We start from the raw sequence: 19,304 nt of genomic DNA, 5'->3' as shown, positions 1-19,304 counted from the left end.
ATCTATCCATATCAGTTAATATGATCGACCGAGTTTTGAATTCAAATTCAAACTTTCATAGATAAAGTTCAAAAGGTTCAAAGGATCATGTCACCTGAGCGCTCAATTTCTAACATATGTGTATGATTTGAGTCGTATTAACTGGTTAACAAATTTTCATCATTAATTAAATATCTAAGTCAATTTTTTTTTTTAATTTATTCTCTAATTATCAATCAATTATTTTATTGACATATCATTGGATATAGAAAGTGAGTTCAGAAAATACGTTTATATATCATTTTTCTTATTGAAAAACGAATTATTAAATTATAAAAATGTTATTTAGGAGGACAAAAGTGCAAACTTTGTAAAAGTACATGGTCAAAGTGCAAATTTACCCTACAAAAAATACTTGCAGGACAAGATCACCAAGCAAGTGCCAACCACACCATTTCTGCCATTGCCACAAAGGAGACAACCCACCACCGCTCGCCACCCTAACTCCGGCGGTGATAGACTGACTGGTGGCTAATGGCTTTAGCTTTGACATTGCCACCACTCTCACTGTCTCCGCCACCAACACCACCACTCAAATCCTTCTTCTTCTCTCGCTGCTCTGCAACATCTCAACAACAACAGCAACAACAACAACAAAGCACCTCTTCTTCCCCACTCACTACCTTCAACTATCGCCCCGCCGTTATTCTTCCAGTTAACTCTCTGTCTCTCTCTGTCTCTCTCTAGATAATGATGTACTTTTATAGCCCTGTTCTTCTGTTTATAAGCTAGCTGAGTACTAATTTTGTCAATATCCTCCAAATTACTGTAAAACTAAGAGCTTTTTTAGGGTTTGGGAGACTTGTATTTTGGTGTTCATTATTGGGTTTGGAGCATTGGGAATACCCATAAGTAAATACACTCATACACTCATGTATATAGTTATGCATCCTGTATGTTTGTGAATTTAACTTGTAAAACCATATCAAGATATCCCAAATTAGTATAAAACGAAGAACTTTATAGGGTTTGGGAGACTTGAATTTTGGTATGCATTGTTGGTGACCATTGGTTCAATGGTAAAACCTTAGCCTAAAAACCTTGAGGTTTTGCGTTCAAGTCTGAGGGAAATCACTTTGTGCATTATGTCAAAGGTTTGGTATGTATCCAATTTTTTTCTTGCTAGACATGTATTAATGTGTACTGATTGGGCGTTGTTTTTATTGTTGGGTTTTGCAGTATTTGGAATACTCATAAACAAATTCATGCATATATACTTATGCATCCTATGTGTTTGTGAATTTGACTGATAAATCCTTACACTCTCACTCACCAAGTACTTTAGGGCTCAGGAAATAATACAATTAGTGTCAACTAAGAACTTTTTTAGGGTTTGGGAGACTTGAATTTTGGTGTCCATTATTGGGTTTGCAGCATTTGGAATACCCATAAGTAAATAAACACATATAAACTTGTGCATCCTATGTGTTTGTGAATTTGACTGATAAAACCATACACTCTCACTCACCACTTCAGGGATTAGGGAATAATACTAGTGACTATAAGAAGTTACAGCTTATCTTGAATGGGTACGGAGTGCCAACTGTGGCTGCCAATGTTTCGAGGGTTGATTGGCTGAGGAATGCTGCTGGCTTGGTGGACCCCAATTACTGGCGTGGCACTCTTTGCCCCCGCCCTGTTCTTGATTGGTATTGCCTTTTGCTCTTACTCTTTGCTGAATTTATGCTTCGCAGGTAATGATTTATGATCATTAAGCCATCACTCTGTTGGCAGGTATTTGAAGAGGATTGATGAAGCTATCAATGAAGCAAAGAAACTGACTGGAGGTTCGTAATCTGATGCTTTTCTTGAGTTTCTTCACTGTGAAAATACCATTTGAAAATCTGGTTATTAGTTGCTTTTATTATTGAAACCATCAGTAGATTCTTACTGTGATGCAGTAAACAATCTAAATTGTAATTGCTATAGGGGTTCTGATTGTATTTACTGTACACTAAAAAGTATTGTAAGGGGTGTTTTATGGAGGCCCAAGATTTATGCATGTCCCCCGAAGAGTTTCTGCACACACTTACTCTTTCGTAACTTCTGTTTGATGATGTCATTTTGAATTTTACGCATTACTTTTGTTTTTTAAATGCAAGTAATCTCTTATTCTTTGTAGGCTACTCCACAAAGCAACTATAACTGTGAAAGAGTTGATGTTTCCAATTGAGTCCTACAGAAAACTTGTGTTACATGGACTCTTCTATTTCCCCCAGAGTATCCATGTCCATTGGATATGACATGGGTAGGAGTGTGTGATATGTGTCCAACACTCATAGACAATTTAGATACTTGAATCCTTTAATTTATTACAATATATGAAGAAGAAGAAACTCATATTTGCTAGTAAAGCAATATTTTTAGTCTCTCACATGAATTAGATATGGAAATATTATATTTTTCGTGAATCATATATAATTTCTAGTATATTTCTACATAATTTATGACATCTCATCCGAGAATATTATATAATATGCAATATATGTGTATATGATGTGTCCCGTACCCATTTCCAAGTTTGGATACGTATCACAAGATCCTAAGATTTAAATTTATGAGGGTATGATGCTTGGATATGCACCGACACCTAATACTCATACCCGAGTCCATATAACATAGCAGAAAACACATACATATAGGCCCAATCAGTTTGGATTAAGGATTTTTAAGTTGACTTGAACATTAAATGATGCATTAAAAAAGCACAAGTGCACATGTATCAATTCATGCTTCAGCACATGTTGTAACAAACTGTGTGGATGGTATGTTATGAGCCTCACGATCTTTTGAACTCTATGCACATCTAAACAAGGCTCACAACTTCTTTACTTCCTTTCATACCAAAAAAAAAAAAAACTCTTTGTTTGGTTTAGTTTTCAAAATCTATTTTCTAAAAAAAATTCAAAGACTAGTTTGGTGAGAAAAAAAAAATGCATTATTTTCATATGGTTTTCATTTTTGGGGGTGCAAACCTGATTTTTGAAAATTCGAAAATAACTTTTTGTTGTTTATTTTGTCAACTAGTTTCAAATTTTTCAAAAATATAAATAATTAAAAAAATTACCGAAACTTAACCAAATGGAGCCAACATTCCTCTGGAGACTTATTATCTGAGATACATTTTTATGCAGCTGAACCGTCATAGTCTCCCACTTGATTGTGACTAAATGATGTCTTTACTTTTGCTCCTCTTTCTTTCACTGGATTGGCCTTTTCCATTCAATGCTAAACACAATGCAACATTCTCTGTTCTAATTTCTTAACTAGCATTCTCAAATAAAGTGTGCATTATACTTTGAAGTTTAAGGGTTCTTCTAAAAGTTTTGAGTAATTCCCCGAAAATCATTTTCATAAGTTGCATATTTTGATATTTATTAAGGGTGGCCATCATGTCATGTTGGGTCGTATTCGTGTCGTGCCATTTTGGGTTTGTGTCAGAATTACCTCAACACTAACCCAACCCATTTATTATTTTGTGTTATCATATCGTGTCTTTGTCTAGTTCGTATTATGTTAATGTGCCATTTCAAAAAAATTTACCATTAGCTAAAAATACCAAGTGTATGAATTTTTTTTTAAAAAATCCGCAAGTTAAATTTAATGAGACTAGAATGAAATTATTCGTAAGAATATTAAATTTCAAGTCAATTTTATTTTTCCTAATTTACAAAAACTAGATCCTATTATTATATTTTTTTACTAGAAAGTCAAATGGTAGACAAAAAATACATTATATTTAATCAAAAACAAAAACAAAACCTATGTTAGGCATAAAGTTCTATTGTATATACTTTGAAATAAGTTAGATGGAGTTGCATAAGAGATTCAAAAATGTTGTGGCACCCCTCAGTGGGAATAATATATATATTTTTTTTGGTTGGCACCGCTGGGGTGTCCAGATCAACTCGACTAATCCTCAGGGGTGCACAGACTCTAGACAAGGAATTTTCTGCAAGTGCACCATAGTTAATTTAAGGATTTTTTCTCCCAGTCCGATGGCCCTAAGAAATTGTTAGCACTTAAGAGGTTTCGATCCCTGAACCTTAGAGGGAGCACACCCCTAAGACCCAAGGCCTTGCCACTAGGCCATCCCCTTGGGGCTCCCTTAGTGGGAATAATATTAAAATGTGTAACTAATTATTCATTAAATGGGTTGTTCATATCAATTTCGTATTATGTAGGTTCGACACTAACCTGACCTGTGTAATATTCATGTTATCGGGTCATGTCATTTATGAGTTCATGCCGATAAATGGTCAACCTTAACCCACAAACTTTGTGTGCAGTTCAAGTCCTGTCGAAAATTCCCACCCTTAATATTTATTAACTTTTTTTTTCTGAAAATAAAATGGTACAGTTAACCTAGGCAAACCTGAATTCTGTGCAACTCTCACAATTACAAATCTATACCATGTGTTCAAGCAAAATGAATTCAACCCAGAATAAAATATATATAGTGCAGAGTGCAGACCCATAATCAAGCAAATTTTATTGCAGGTGGAACTTTATCTTTAATTGGACACTCAGCAGGAGGGTGGCTAGCACGTGTCTACATGCAAGAATTTGGGTTGTCTGATATTTCCTTGTTATTGACTCTAGGAACCCCCCACCTGTATGTATCATCTTATTTCTAAATATTGTTGCTATTGGCTTTTGAATCCCCTTATATATTTTTATTAACCTTTTTGACAGCTGTATAGTTTATGGGATTTGCTAGAAACTTCGTTTTCCTATTGTTAAGAGCTTAGTTTGAAATATATATTGTATATCACCATCAGTTGTACCCTTTCAGGCCACCTCCAAAAGGTTCACCTGGTGTTATTGATCAAACAAGGGGCCTCCTGAACTATGTTGAAAAACATTGCTCAAAAGCTGTCTATACTCCACAACTGAGATATGTATGCATAGCAGGGAGGTAAACTCTTAAAAACACAGCCTGTTTTCTCATTCTTATTCCTACAGTTGCTTCAACTTTCCCTATAATCTTGCTAAAAGTTGCTCTTCCTAAATCCCACTGTAGACTTTTTGGTTCTTGTAAGGTTATCATCATTGCTGAATGACTATTGATTACTCATTACCGATAAAGTTTGTTTGATCCATGCTATTAGTTTTTAATCAGAGAACTTGAATTGGTGTACATGATTCTCATGCAGTGACATCTTATTCCATTTCTAGATATATTCTATTCTGTAGAAATTGGGGTAATTAGCTGATAATGTGTAATTCCCAGATAGTAGGTTGCACAGGAGTTAGGGAAAGCAAAGTATTTGTAGTGGGTAAATTATATGTATTAATAAGGCACAAATTTGCTCCAGCGGATTCGTTTACATGGGCTGCATTATCAAAATAATGAAAAAAATGGTTGTAAAATAATAGAAATAAGGGTTACCACAAGCAAATCCATTTTGAATCAACCTCGGTTGTTCTACTAGAGCGTCAAGCTTTGAAAGCATCTGAATTTGTTTTGAAGATGTAATTTTTTTATGGTGGGATATAAATACAAAAGATGGTAAATGCCAATATCAGGAATACAGGAATATTGTTGATTATTATGCAAGTAGAATGTATTTATTCCATAAATAGAATGTGTTTTTATTCTGGTTCAGTAGTTAACGTATCTGTTACATGGACTCATCAAAATAAATCAAATACCTATGTTGGACACCCGACACTTGGACAAAGGTGTAGGATAAGTGTAGATAACTTTTCATCGGACACTTCTTAAATATTTGTATTTAACACTATCATTATATGCATATAGCATAATTGGCTTAAAATGAGAAAAATATATTTTTGACACTAAATGTCACATTTTATCTCACATAATATATTAAAAATATATAAATATGGCCATTTTTTATGAGTTTGTGTACTCCTTAATTTGAGGTTTGATGGATCCGATCTCTAGATACACAATCGGACTCAACACTTGTACCTAAGTCCATGCAACATAGGTTATCATTTAGTTCAGGAGTAACTAAAAGCAAATAAATCAAAAAATCTTGCTTGAGACAGTGTTATCTGGGCTGAAGTAATATTCTTGTTCTTGACTATCTTTTTGAAACTCTGACAGAGGTTTTAGGTGTCTTTTTTAAATGTTTTACATATATATGTAAGTTTCTGAATAAACTTGTATATTCAATTGTTCTAATACAAAGATTACAACTAATATATATAATAATCCTAACCCTAATCTAAAATAGGAAATACAATCAATTTAAAATACATTTCCATAATTAACATAATATTCTCACACCCTCACTCAAACTCAAGGTGTTGTAGCAAAAAATATTGAGAGTTTGCCAAGAAGAAACTGAAAACGAGCAATGGTGTGAGTCTTCGTAAAGAAATCAGCAAGTTGGAATGTTGAAGAGATGAAAGGAAGCGAGATGGAGCCAGACTGCAGATGCTGACATATAAAATGACAATCAATCTCAATGTGCTTTGTTCTCTTATAAAAGACAGTGTTATGTGTAATCTGAATAGCACTGCGGTTGTCATAGTAAAGGGAGGTCGAAGAAGACTGTGGGACACCCAACTCAGTCAAAAGACAATGAAGCCAAACAATCTCAGCTGTGGCATGAACCATAGCACGGTACTCAGCCTCGGCACTGGAACGCGTAACAGCGGCCTGTTTCTTTACCTTCCAAGAGATTAAGGAATCACCAAGAAACATGCAGAAGCCAGAAGTGGACTTGCAATCAGTGACATCACCAGCCTAATCAAAATCAGCATAAGCCACCAAGTCCAAAGAGGAAGTAGAAGACAACAGTAAACCCTGAAATATAGTGTCTCGGAGATAGCGAAGAATCCGAACCAAAGCAGCCCAATGGGTAGAGCGAGGAGCAGAGACAAACTGGTTAACCACATGAACAATATAGGCAAGATCAGGACAAGTAACTGTCAGAAAGACTAAGCAACCCACAAACTCTTGATATGAAGTAGGATCATCCAAAAGAATACCATCAGTAGTGTTAAGCTTTACATTAAGCTCAATGGGGGTATCAAAAATCTTAGTGTCAGTAAGACCGACACGATGAATAATCTCATTGGCATACTTGGCCTGAGATAAAAAGTAGCTCTTGGGAGAAAAAGCTACCTCAATACCAAGAAAATACCTCAATTGGCTCAGATCTTTCATTTCAAAAGTGCAGAAAAGATGCTATTTGACCTCAGATATAGCAGAAGAGTCAGACCTAGGGATGATCATATCATCCACATATAGTAATAATGCAACAAATCTAGTAGAGGTGTGAAGAAGAAATAAAGCAAAGTTTTGGGCACAAGGATGAAACCTAAGCTCAGTAACAACAATCTAAAAGCGATCATACCAAGTACGAGGAGACCGCTTCAGACCATACAGAGCACGCTGAAGGTGACACACCTGTCTAGAGGAATGGTGAAAGCTAGGGGGAGAACGCATGTAAACCTCCTCAGTGAGATGGCTATTAAGAAAAACATTCTTAACGTCCATCTAATAAAGAGGCCAAGAACAAACAACAACAATAGGGATCAAAGCACGAACAGTAGTCATCTTGGCAACATGAGCAAAGGTTTCCTCATAATCAATACTATACTCCTATGAGAAATCTTTAGCAACCAGACGAGCTTTGTAGCACTCAAGAGAACCATCAGAATGAATCTTGACTTTATAGACCCATTTGTAACCAACCAAATTCTTACTAGCAGGCAAAGGAACTAACTCTCAAGTATTAGTTTTCTGTAAAGCAGACAACTCATCCTTCATAACTTGAACCCAATGAGGATCCTGACAAGCCTCCTTGTAAGATTGAGGTTCTGAAAAAGAGTGAATAGCAGACAAAAAAGTACGATAGGAAGCAGAAAGACATGTATTAGACCAATGCAACATGTTTGGAGGATGATGAGCTTGAGTAGGATATCGAGGTGCAGCAGGATTAGAGTTGTTAGAAGCAGGAGGATCAGCAGCAGGGGCAGAGACAACTGGTGGAGGAGGAGCCTTGCAACGAGAATAAACTAACAACGGTGGAGGAGAAGAAGCCGAAGGAGGAGAAGCAGCTAGAGGTGAAACAAGAGGAGAAGATGGAACAAGTTCAGGAGAAACGGTGGAGATGTGTTCATCAGACGGGACCTCAGAAGAAAATGGATCAATATGAACCAAATCCTCTTTGGAAACTGAGGCAGTGAGAGGAGGAAGCTAAAAGTAGGGTAAACGTTCGAGAAAGGCAACATGGTGGGAGACATAAAGGTGACGGGAAGCAGAGTCATAACAGCGATAACCTTTCTGAGTGAGACTATAACCCAAAAAGACGCATAGGACAGACCGGGTACTAAGTTGGTCCTATCTTTACGGGGTAAAAAGACAAAACAAGCAGACTCAAACACACGAAGGAGGGAGTAATTCGGAAGGTGGGAAAACAAGGCCTCATAAGGAGACCGACCAGAAGAAGGGGGGTAGGTATATGGTTGAGAAGAAAAGTAGCAGTACGAACTGTCTCACCCCAAAATGAAGCCGAAACGGAGGCAGAGAGAAGGAGAGACCTAGCCGTCTCAAGGAGATGGCGGTGTTTATGCTTAGCTCAACCATTTTGGACAGGTATATCAGTACAAGAAGTTTGGTGAATGATACCCAATTTGGCCAAGTATTCATAGAATTCAGTTTTAAAGTATTCCCCACCTAAGTCAGACCGCAACAATTTAATAGTAGACCCAAACTGTAGAGTGACTATAGATTAGAAAGTACGGTGTATCTGGTAGAAATCAGAGTTATGAGTCATAAGATGAACCTAAGTGTAATGGGTGCAGTCATCAACAAATGACATATAGTATGCAGAACCCCCTTTGGTGAGAACAGGAGAAGGGCCCCAAACATCAGTATGAACTAAAGAAAATGGTGTATCAGATGTAGAAGTACTTTATGAAAAGGTAAGGCTGGCATTTTGGCAAGTTTACACCCCGACATTCAGTAAGTTTATTAGGAGAAATTTACCCAAGATATCCGATTGAGCTAAAGACCATAAGCGATCAGCAGACAAATGCCCTAATTTAGAATGCCACAAGTAGAAAGGACTAGACATAGAATCTAACTGAAAAGAGGAAAAGGTAGTCGAAAAGGTTGCCATAGGCAGATGCAAGCTCTCCACCACATAGAGATCTCTAACTCTACGGCCGATCTCAATTTGCTGCTTAAACATCTGATCTTGCACAGAACAAATAGAAGAAGAAGAAAAAATAACATCAAAATCAGAGACATCAAGCTGACTAATAGATGATAAAGTGACAGATAACTGAGGAACATAAAAGATAGACGGAATAGATACAACAGACATAGCAGACGGTAAGACAGACCCAATAGATATAATAGACATACCAGACCCATTAGCAGCATTGACAGTAATAGGAAAGGAATGAGGAGTACAATTTTGAAGTAAGGGGAGGTGGGAGTCATATGATGAGAGGCACTAGAGTCAAAAATCCAGACAGACGAAGAAATATCTTAAGAAGACCCAAGCAAACCTGAATGAAGAGATGAAATAATAGAGGCAGATAGGAATGGCTGGGAGGTAAACAGTATATATTGAAGCTGACTGATTTGAGCACTCTAGGAAGCCAGGTCAGGATCAGGAGTTGGAGCAGATGCAATATAATCAGCGGGAGGAGCCCAGAATTGGTTCTGAGATTGCTAAAAAAATAAGGTAGGCAGACGTCCCTTCTCAGGACAGTTGTATTTCCAATGGCTCCTCTGATGGCAGAAGACACACTTATCAGAAGTCAGAGACATCATAATAACCAGAAAATTAAAGAGTTCAAGTGTAATAAACCCTAAATCCAAAACCACAGCGTAATCACCAGAAGAGTATTGGGTTTAAATATAATGTTAGTAACCTAATATCAGATGGGTCAAATACGAGAGAAGTCAAGACCTAACCTCAAAGAGAGAGAGAGATATAGGTCAAATACCATAGAAGTCGAGACCCAACGAGAAAGAGAGAGAGATATTGAGACCCACGAAATCAGAGAACCACGGAGAAAGCGAAATCGTTACAGAGAAGCCTCGCGACTGAATCTTCAGTCTCTCAATCTAGTCGATCCAGATGAAATAGTCAGATGGGTCGAACGACCTAGATGGGTCAAATAAGAGAGACGAAGCAACCAGATAACTCAGCTTCCAGAGAATCAGAAGTTCTAAAATAGAGGACCAGAGAGAAGCAGAGGTAATCGCGATGGGTCACCCACGCGAGTCAAAGGCATGATGACCAGATGTGTCACAACTATACCTGATCACAAACCCAAAAACTAGAGGGCACGAAGCAGAGGTAGAATCGAACTTAGATAAGTCACGAGGTAGAGGTAGTCAGTCACGAACAAGGCAGAGGCTGAGTGTCGCAAACAAGAGGAAACCACGAACGAAGCCTGTAGTCGAACCAGACAAACACAGAAAGAGAAGAAGCTGTCGACTTATAGGGTTTTGGGTCAAAGACGTCTCTAATACCATGTAAGTTTTTGAATAAACTTGTATATTCAATTGTTCTAATACAAAGATTACAACCAATATATATAGTAATCCTAACCCTAATTTGAAATAGGAAATATAATCAATCTAATATTCATAATCAATCTAAAACACATTTCCATAATTAACATAATATTCTCACAATATCTTCCAATGTCTAACTAGAGTAAACATCTATGAAGCACGGATACTCCGAAATGGTCCCCGTATGCGTATCGGATACGGATACGCGCCCAATACGGTGGGATACGTATCAGATACAGCAAAAGGAGTATCCTATTTTTTTTTTAATTTTTTAATTTCGAATACGTTTGGGATACGCGGGGATACGCGAGGATACTTCAGGGATACGGTCGGGATATTTTTGGGATACGGCAGGGCAAAAAAATAATTTTAAAAACTTATAATGGAGTCAAACTATAAAATAACAAAATAAGGTAAAATAAAACAAAATAAATAAATCAACCAAACCCTACCTAGGTCGCGACAGCAGTAGCAAATGAGGAGAGGAGTCGTCGTCGTCTCTATCAATCAACCAGGAAGGAGTCGTCGATCAGGTTCGCGAATAGCAGCTCGTCGATCAGGTCGTCCCCCTCTCTCTCTCTCTCTCTCTCTCTCTCTCTCCCTTTCGCTCCCTCTCTCTCTCCTTCTCGCTCCCTCTCTCTCCCTCTCGCTCGATCTCACTCTTTCTCTCGCTCGATCTCTCTGGTCTGGATGGACTGATCTCGCTTGATCTCACTCTCTCTCTCTCTCTCTCCCTCTTGGTCGATCTCTCCCTCTCCCTCTATCGTCTCTCGCTCTCCTTTTCGATCTCTCTTCTGGACACATTTTTTTTGTTTCTTTGTTTTTATTATAAGTACACTCTTTTGTAAACTGTAACCTGTTTTGGCCCATTTGATATACAATTTATTTATTTATTTTTTATTTTTTTAAAGTATACTCTCTGTAACCTATTTTGGCCTCATTTGATATCAATGTATCATATATATATTAGCCAAGGTTTTAAAAAGCGGCCGCAACCGTTATGTAACGCCGTTACGTAACGGTTTTGGCAGTTATCGCCACCCGTTACGGCCGCTTTTGCAGTGTGATTGAGATTCACAGGTGTGTCGGCCGTAGCGGTCGTAACGGCGCCGTAACAGCCGTAACGGCTTGTTATGCACCGTTACGTAACGGTTCCAAACTGTTTCTTTCGAAAAAACACACAAAAAAAAACTGAAAATGGAGGAAGAGGGATAGAGAGAAGAGGGAAGATAAAGAAAGAAAATAGAGGAGTAAGAGATAGAGAGAGAAAAGAGGGAAGATGAAAAACATGTTATTGATTTGTTGAAGCTGTAAGGTCTATGCTATTCTATTCAGCTGCTATCACTCAACCATTTTGTTTGTGTGTGTCTATTTATATATTATTTGAAAATAATAATAATAATAAGTGTGGTCATTATCTATTTGGCTTGGTTAAAATATGTATATATATATATATATATATTTAGGCTTTTATTTATTCTCTTACTTTTATCATTGTTTATCTTATATATATAATAGTTAGTGATTGATTTTTTGTATAATATAAAGTTATTAATTATTAAAATAAAATGTAAAAAACTCAGTTTATAGTGATTTAAAAATATGAAATATATTGGATCATACTTAAAAATTTATAAAAATTGATCAATATTTATTTTTAACCCAATAAATATGATCATGGAAAAAAAATATGCGTATTGGTAAGTTTTTTTCAAATTGTGTGAAAAATAAAAAAATTCACGGCTCCGGTTACCGCAACCGTTACACTACGGCCTTTACACCCCGCAACCGCAACCGCTCCACCGCCACCATTACGGCGACTGCAATCGCTTTTCAGAACCTTGATATTAGCTTTTATATTTATAAAATTTTTGATTATTCGTTTAAAAGAATTAAAATAAGGTGTAAATGTGTTTGGTTATGAAAAAAGTTGAACCTATTTGACTAAATAAATTATCATATTTTTTTTTGTGCAAAAAATATCAAAAATTTCCTAAGAAATTATAATTAAAATAAATGTCACTTTATTTGTTCATACATATTTATTTTTATGTATGCTACATTACTAAAAATTGTAAAAATAATATTTTTTATAAACGTATCCCTGCCGTACTCGTATCCTAGTTTTTCAAATTTTGTCGTATTGCCGTATCCGTATCGTATCATACCCGTATCTCGTACCCGTACCCCGTATCCGTATCCATGCTTCCTAGGTAAACAGACAGGTTACTCAGTTCAGGAAGCACAAATCCACAGGGTGCATCCAAGTTCTAGGCAAATTGGTTTGATATCCAACTCTGATCCCTTTGGAAGAGGCACTATAAAATCAAAAAATTTGTATAATTCTGCTTTATACAGTCATCAAATACAACTTAATCTCAATCTGCAAATTTATCTCCTAATCTAAATTTTTTGTAGAAAACTGTAGAAATTGATGTATTATTGATTGTGTATTTTATATATTACAAATGGTGAGGGGCTCCTTATATAGGAGATGTAGTGGAGTAGGTGGTAGTAGGTGGTAGTGGTAGGTGTGTAGTAGGTGGTAGTAGGTGGTGGTAGGTGTAGTAGGTGGAGTAGGTGATGGTAGGTTTTAACAGCCCTCCGTAAACTCAAGGGGGATAGGAACTAACCAACTTGAGTTTGGAGAGAGTAACAAAACAAGAAAATAATCTGAAAAATAAAAAATGGATAGGAGACACTGTATGGTCGTGTCAGACCGTTGTAGAAGACTGTATGGTTATGGCAGACCGATGTAGAAGACACTGGCTCGTGTTGGACCGATGTAGAAGACAGTTTATGGGGTCATGTCGGACCGTTGTAGCAGACAATGTTGTGACAGCTGTTGTGACAGTTTACGGAGTCTTGCTGGACCCTTGTAGAAACTAACCGGAATCAATGTCGGGACAGTTTACAGAGTCTTGTCGGACCCCTAAAAAGTCGCACCCTCAAAAGGCGTGCCCAATCTTTCAAAAGGCGTGCCCAATCCATAAAAAGGCGTGCCATCAAAAGGCGTGCCTAATACATAAAAAGGAGTGCCGGACATGATGGCGAGGCGCGTGACTACCTTGGCTTGCGCGCCCGTTTTGTCGTCTGGCGTCAAATGGCGCGCGATGCGCGTGTCTGCCTCTTCATCATGGTCTTTATAAACCGAAGCGGAGGCTGAGGCTTGGAAGCATAACAAACCAGTTGAAACCTCTTCGTTCTCTGAGAGCTTGTCGCTAAGAGCTGCAAATCTTGAAACACTCTGTAACCAACCCTTCTCTGAAACACTCAGCAACCCATAACATGGCCTCGTCTTCCCGTTCAGCTACCCAGAATATGGCCTCTTCGTTCCGTGGTCTGCTCACTCTCTTTCCCGACCTCAACGAGTCAACAAGAGAGATAACTGGTGCGGTGGCCAGTGAACCTCAACCAAGCGCCTCTGGTTTTGCTCCGTTGAACTTTCCGATGCGGTCGGTGGAGCAAAAAATGGCGGTGCAAACTGATATTGAGGCCAATCAGTATACTTTGAAGTCATGTGTGGAGACCATGACGGCGGTCACAAACCTGTCGCACCGGCTGCAGAGTAGGACAAATGAGGTGCAGCAGTTAAACGCCCAACTGGCTCTGCTCCAACGCATGTACAAGGATGCGCGAGCAGAGATAAGTGTGCTAAAGGCGGAAAATAAGGAGCTGAAGCGGAAGGCCACCGTTATGTTCCGATTTGGAGGTCCGCCATATGCTGTAGTGGAGGAGCAGGGTGGAGTGATCGTGCCCAGTGGAGTGGGAAACTCGGAGGTAGCACCGTCAAGGGCCGCCCAGGACGGAGGCAAGAAGAAGAGACCGGCGGCAGAGTAGAGAAGAAAAATCCTGCCTGTGGATATGTGTTTTGTGTTTTGTTTTTGTTTGGGTGGTTTTTTTTTTTTTTTTTTTTTTTTTTTTTGTGTAAAATGCTGATCGGGGTTGATCCCCGGCATGAAGAAATGACAAGTTTGTAAAAGGTTGTTTTTTTTTTTGTTATTTTTTATTATTATTATTATTATTATTATTTTTTGTTTGGTTTGTTTTGTGTAAAAATAAAAATAAAATGAAAGAAAACAAGGGATAAAGAAAAGAGATAAAAATATTTGGAGATGGATTATATGAAAAACATCAGTGTGATGGTTTCAAAATAAAGTGGGGGTGTTTAAAAAAAAAGATGAAAAGTGATTTGGAAAAAATAAATAAAAGAAATTGATTTGAAAATCAAACGGAGGAGAGAGAGGGACAAACCCATGTGAAAAAGTGGAGAGAGAAGGTGAGAGTAGAGAGCATAATAATGAGTCTGGGGTCTTTCTCTAACAGACGCGAGCACTTTTGGCTTTTTTTTGTTTTTTAAATTAAAGGAGCATCTTGCATTTATCAATTTCAACTGTGCATTGTTGGGAAAGCATTACACAAAGCTGCTCAAAGTGCTTCAAAGGAACAGAAAGTAATGTGTATTCCTATAACAGCAAGAAAGAAAGCTATTAGGATTATTACATACCAGAACCATCCAACTGAGCCCAGCACAGCTCCAAAGATAGCAATCAAAAGTCCCGTAAGATTAGGGACGAAGAAGAGATCTATATGGACATGGACTTAGAAGAAGAGGATGTTGGAAGATGATGGTTGTCGAAGCGCAGACGATCGCAGCGAGGTAGAACCGAATGACTGAAGGAGAGAAGACGTGGTCGGCCTGACGGTAGCGGAGAACATTGAGGTCGCCGCCAGGGCAGTAGGGCACGGCCCAACCCAACAACTGGTGGGTCTCGAAGGATCCGAGAAGGGTGGAATTGATGGAGGCGAGGTCGGAGTCGAGGGAGCTCCGGTTCTCGAGACGGCCGGAGCCATAGACGTAGTCGATTCCTTGGGATTCGCAGAGCTTGCCGAGCAGACCTCCTATCCAGCCGATACGGCCGTAGATCAGGAACTTCAGGGGCTTCTCCGATGAGCCGTTGGCTGGGAACCCCATACGCAAATCTAGAAAGAGAGAGAGAGAGGACTCTGATTGATTCTTCAACCCTAAACACACACACAGAGGCAGAGGGAGCTCTGTCTTCTCTCTTTCTCTTTCATTTCCAGCGCATACACGAGATCGGCGAACTGGTCGGTGGCAGTGGAAGATGACTGGAAACCACAGCAGGGGACAACGCACTCCATGAGTGAGCGGAATGAGCACCGGAATCTGATTTCCCTGCCACACTCCACGGAGGTTATTGGTGTGTCCATCACTTTCATGTTCATGTGCACACATGTGCAAGGGCCTCCTTTGGCTTCCCAAGTCTATCATCCTCATGTTTGCTTCTGCTTCTGCTCGGAATAGCACTAGCTGATGATCAGATCAGATGAGATATGATCCAAACAACACAGAATCATCAACCTCCAAGACAAGAGAGACTGAGAGTGAAGGTATGTGTAGAAAATTCTAGCGGACTAGGTTGAGGTCCGGCGGGCGGCCAAGGCGAGATTGCCGCCCGCCGGTGAAGCGAAAAATACTAAGTTCTTAACCTTGCTCTGATACCATGTAGAAATTGATGTATTATTGATTGTGTATTTTATATATTACAAATGGTGAGGGGCTCCTTATATAGGAGATGTAGTGGAGTAGGTGGTAGTAGGTAGTAGTGGTAGGTGTGTAGTAGGTGGTAGTAGGTGTAGTAAGTGGAGTAGGTGATGGTAGGTTTTAACAAAAACATCCCATGATTCTCATTTTATTCTTTTATTTAACCATTTGAAAGGCAAAACCATATTTTTGGCAACCAATACAAAGGGTTTCATGCTGAAACAAGTTTCAATTTTTTTTTTCTGAGTAAAATTATACGGCTATTTTTATCAGCTTGCTAGTTGCATGTCGAACATGTCCTTAAGTAACTAACATGATAAATTGCTCGGAGTGGAGTGGTGTGGATAAGAAAATTATTCATGGAGTGAAAAGAAATTAGCTTACATCAGTGGCAAGGATAAAATAATTTCTCATTCGTAGTCACACCTATGTTACTTGGAACGTGAATCGTTTTGGTATGTGGAACGGGAATAGGAACGTGATATGCCACATGCTCTAAAAAGTGATACGATAGGGATGGATTTGTATAGATTACACTATAAGAATTTAAGATACTTCTAGGGTAATTTATTTATTTTTAATCTATTAGGCATCCAATAAAGTACTCTTTTTTTTTTTTGTTGTCCAAAACTAATCACGTAGCAAAATGTTTCTATGAACATTATGACCTATTTTTAATGTTTTGTCCGGTCAAAACTTTACTCACCTTAAATTTTAGTTCATTACATTTTATTTTTTTTCCCTCCCAAGGACACATAAAGAAATATATTGGGAAATTTTTTTTTGGGAGTTTAGGAAGGTCTTATGCATAGATGTACCACACTCCGACACTCTTATCCAAATCCATCTGACATATCTCAAAACAAAGAGGTGAAAGGTATTAAGAAGCATGAATACGGACACGTGACACACACAGACACACAGAAATGCAAATTTTTAAAAAATGTAGGACACGACATGTTGGAGACACGTGCAAAACATATAATTTTATATATTTAATTTTTTCAAATTTATCAATCTTAGGTATGCTATTTTAGTAAAAAAATTTAATTTTTTATTTTAAAAAAAAAATAGTCCTCAGCGCATCCTTAACGTGTCCCATGCGTGCCCTAACGTGTTCACAACATGTCCCTGGTGTATTCTCAGCATGTCCCAATGTGTCCACAATGTGTCCCAAGTGTCCCAGTGTGTTCATGTCAGACACCTGTATGTGACCTCCGGAGAGGTGTCCATGCTTCATAGGTTGACTACAACTTTTCTTGTTTTTTAAAAAAAATAAATTGTATTAAAGAATGTGCCAAGGAGGCACCACCCTTGTACCAAAAAAAACAAAAAACAAAACAAAAATCTACCTCAACTCATGCCTAAGGGGATAATTACACACACACACACACACACAACAACAAAATGGAATAACTTTATCGTGAGTTCATGAACTCTGCAAGGTGCTCAACTGTTGAGATCTTATGGTGCTTCGTAGTAAATTAAAGAAATTTTCTATGAGTGATATTAAGATTTTGCAAACTACAAGTGTGGCATGTATGTCATCTGAAGTGGATATTGGAAATGTAATTATTTATTGGTGGGTTGTTTTGGGAGGTGGGCAGAGAAGGCAATTGAGCCAAAATGCTAAAAAGAACCATACAGATTGTAACGTTTAGAGTGAAACCAAAAGAGGAAAAAAATTATTTATGGCCTTGCGAAAGACTCGCTGTGGCTGGCCATACAATTGTGACCCAATTATGGAGCCTTAAATGAAATCCATTAAGACACCTAATAATGAAGAAATTGTCTGCTTGAAGAGCCATATTAAAATTTACAAGGTTAGATTCAATGTAGCACAAAACACAGGTAGTGACTTCTGGCTCATCATGGCTGTCTTGTATCCATGCTGGATTGTATCAGGGCTAGATAGAACAAGAAACCACATCTATGGCAGTTCATTCATAGAGAAAGAACATAATATTATGAGATAATGCAAAAATATATATCTGCAGTCAATCTTGATTGGAAAACTAATTTCGACCCCCATACTATTTGAAAACTGAGTTGGTGCTGTATAATAATGCAGGTATATTCAAGGGGCTCGGTTCTTTGATGATTCAGATGTGAATTCCAGTTCTACATTTCATATAGACATTGACCAACCAGAATCCGAGCTTGCTATTGTAAATGCCACAAGCACATCAGCACCAGTTTCCCCCACCTTCCGCACTCGCTTCATTGGTCAGGGATACAAGCAGGTAATTATTTTTTATTTTCTTGGTGCCTTGAAAGTGTTCTAGTCTTCGTTCTGGGTGGTTTTCATCTTGTTAGTGATGCTGGAGATCAGAAGCACAAGCTCCTGCTTGAAATGCTGATTATTATTATGATAACGTGTCAGGTTTGTGGTCAGGCAGACGTATGGGGCGACGGAGTTGTGCCAGAAGTAGCAGCCCATCTAGAAGGTGCGCTCAATATTAGTTTGGATGGAGTATACCACTCGCCTGTTGGCTCTGATGATGAATCAAGACCGTGGTATGGCTCTCCTGCCATTGTAGAGCAATGGATACACCATCTCCTTGACTAATTAGTTACGAGGTGCATAGAAGGAAAGAGAAAATCGAGCAATTCATTTTTAAGTAAATCCAATTATTCACATTGTATATACTTTTTTTATTTTTCATATAATACATCTTTTTCATATAATACACCATCTTTTTCTGTTTCTTATTGTTTGTAGAACAGTTCTTGTACTTGATTTAGTTGCATTTTTTTCCGTATAACAGAATTATGATTCACTTTGTTGATTTTATTTGGGGAATTTCCCATTAAGTAATCACTATGGCAAATGGGTCTATAAAATGATCCTAATCTTTTCATTTTTGGACAATTGATTTGTATTTGTATTTGATATCCAACCAGACATATCTGCATATTGAAATCCAACCATCTGAAGGTGTCACTTAAAAAACCGAAGAATCAAAATGTGTGTCTTCCCAAAAATAAAAACCATAATACCAAAGCTCAACCAAACACACCTCTCCCAGAACACTAACTCAGCTTGACGACTTGGTATTCCAAGATCAATACGAGCAATAATCACATAATGGGTAAAATTGACAATATCCATTTTGGCTAGTTAGGTGGGAAACAAAATCGGCCCCTTCATCCCTTGTGCACGGTAGTCGAAACTATTGG

General features: G+C 38.1%; 1 protein-coding gene across 1 annotated transcript; it reads left to right on the top strand.

The window, feature by feature from the left end:
• Positions 1–381: 381 nt before the first annotated feature.
• Positions 382–18,918, top strand: LOC114296112 (alpha/beta-Hydrolases superfamily protein). The gene is made up of 7 exons (XM_082916180.1): positions 382–693; positions 1,516–1,688; positions 1,774–1,826; positions 4,540–4,654; positions 4,835–4,957; positions 18,196–18,367; positions 18,508–18,918. Exons 1-7 carry the CDS (start codon positions 514–516, stop codon positions 18,691–18,693), a joined length of 1,002 nt encoding a protein of 333 aa, XP_082772306.1. The 5' UTR covers positions 382–513; the 3' UTR covers positions 18,694–18,918.
• Positions 18,919–19,304: the final 386 nt, after the last annotated feature.

This window comes from Camellia sinensis, chromosome 2 (assembly GCF_055761805.1).
Source record: "Camellia sinensis isolate YWXY chromosome 2, ASM5576180v1, whole genome shotgun sequence".
NCBI lineage: Eukaryota > Viridiplantae > Streptophyta > Magnoliopsida > Ericales > Theaceae > Camellia > Camellia sinensis.
The sequence above is the reverse complement of the archived record's forward strand: the minus strand, read 5'-3'. Positions and strand labels throughout refer to the sequence as shown.

Coding starts and splice junctions, on each gene's coding strand:
- LOC114296112 (XM_082916180.1), top strand. CDS start 514: ATGGCTTTAGCTTTGACATTGCCACCACTCTCACTGTCTCCGCCACCA. Junction 1,827..4,539: donor AGCAAAGAAACTGACTGGAG/GTTCGTAATCTG, acceptor ATTTTATTGCAG/GTGGAACTTTATCTTTAATT. Junction 18,368..18,507: donor TTGGTCAGGGATACAAGCAG/GTAATTATTTTT, acceptor ATAACGTGTCAG/GTTTGTGGTCAGGCAGACGT.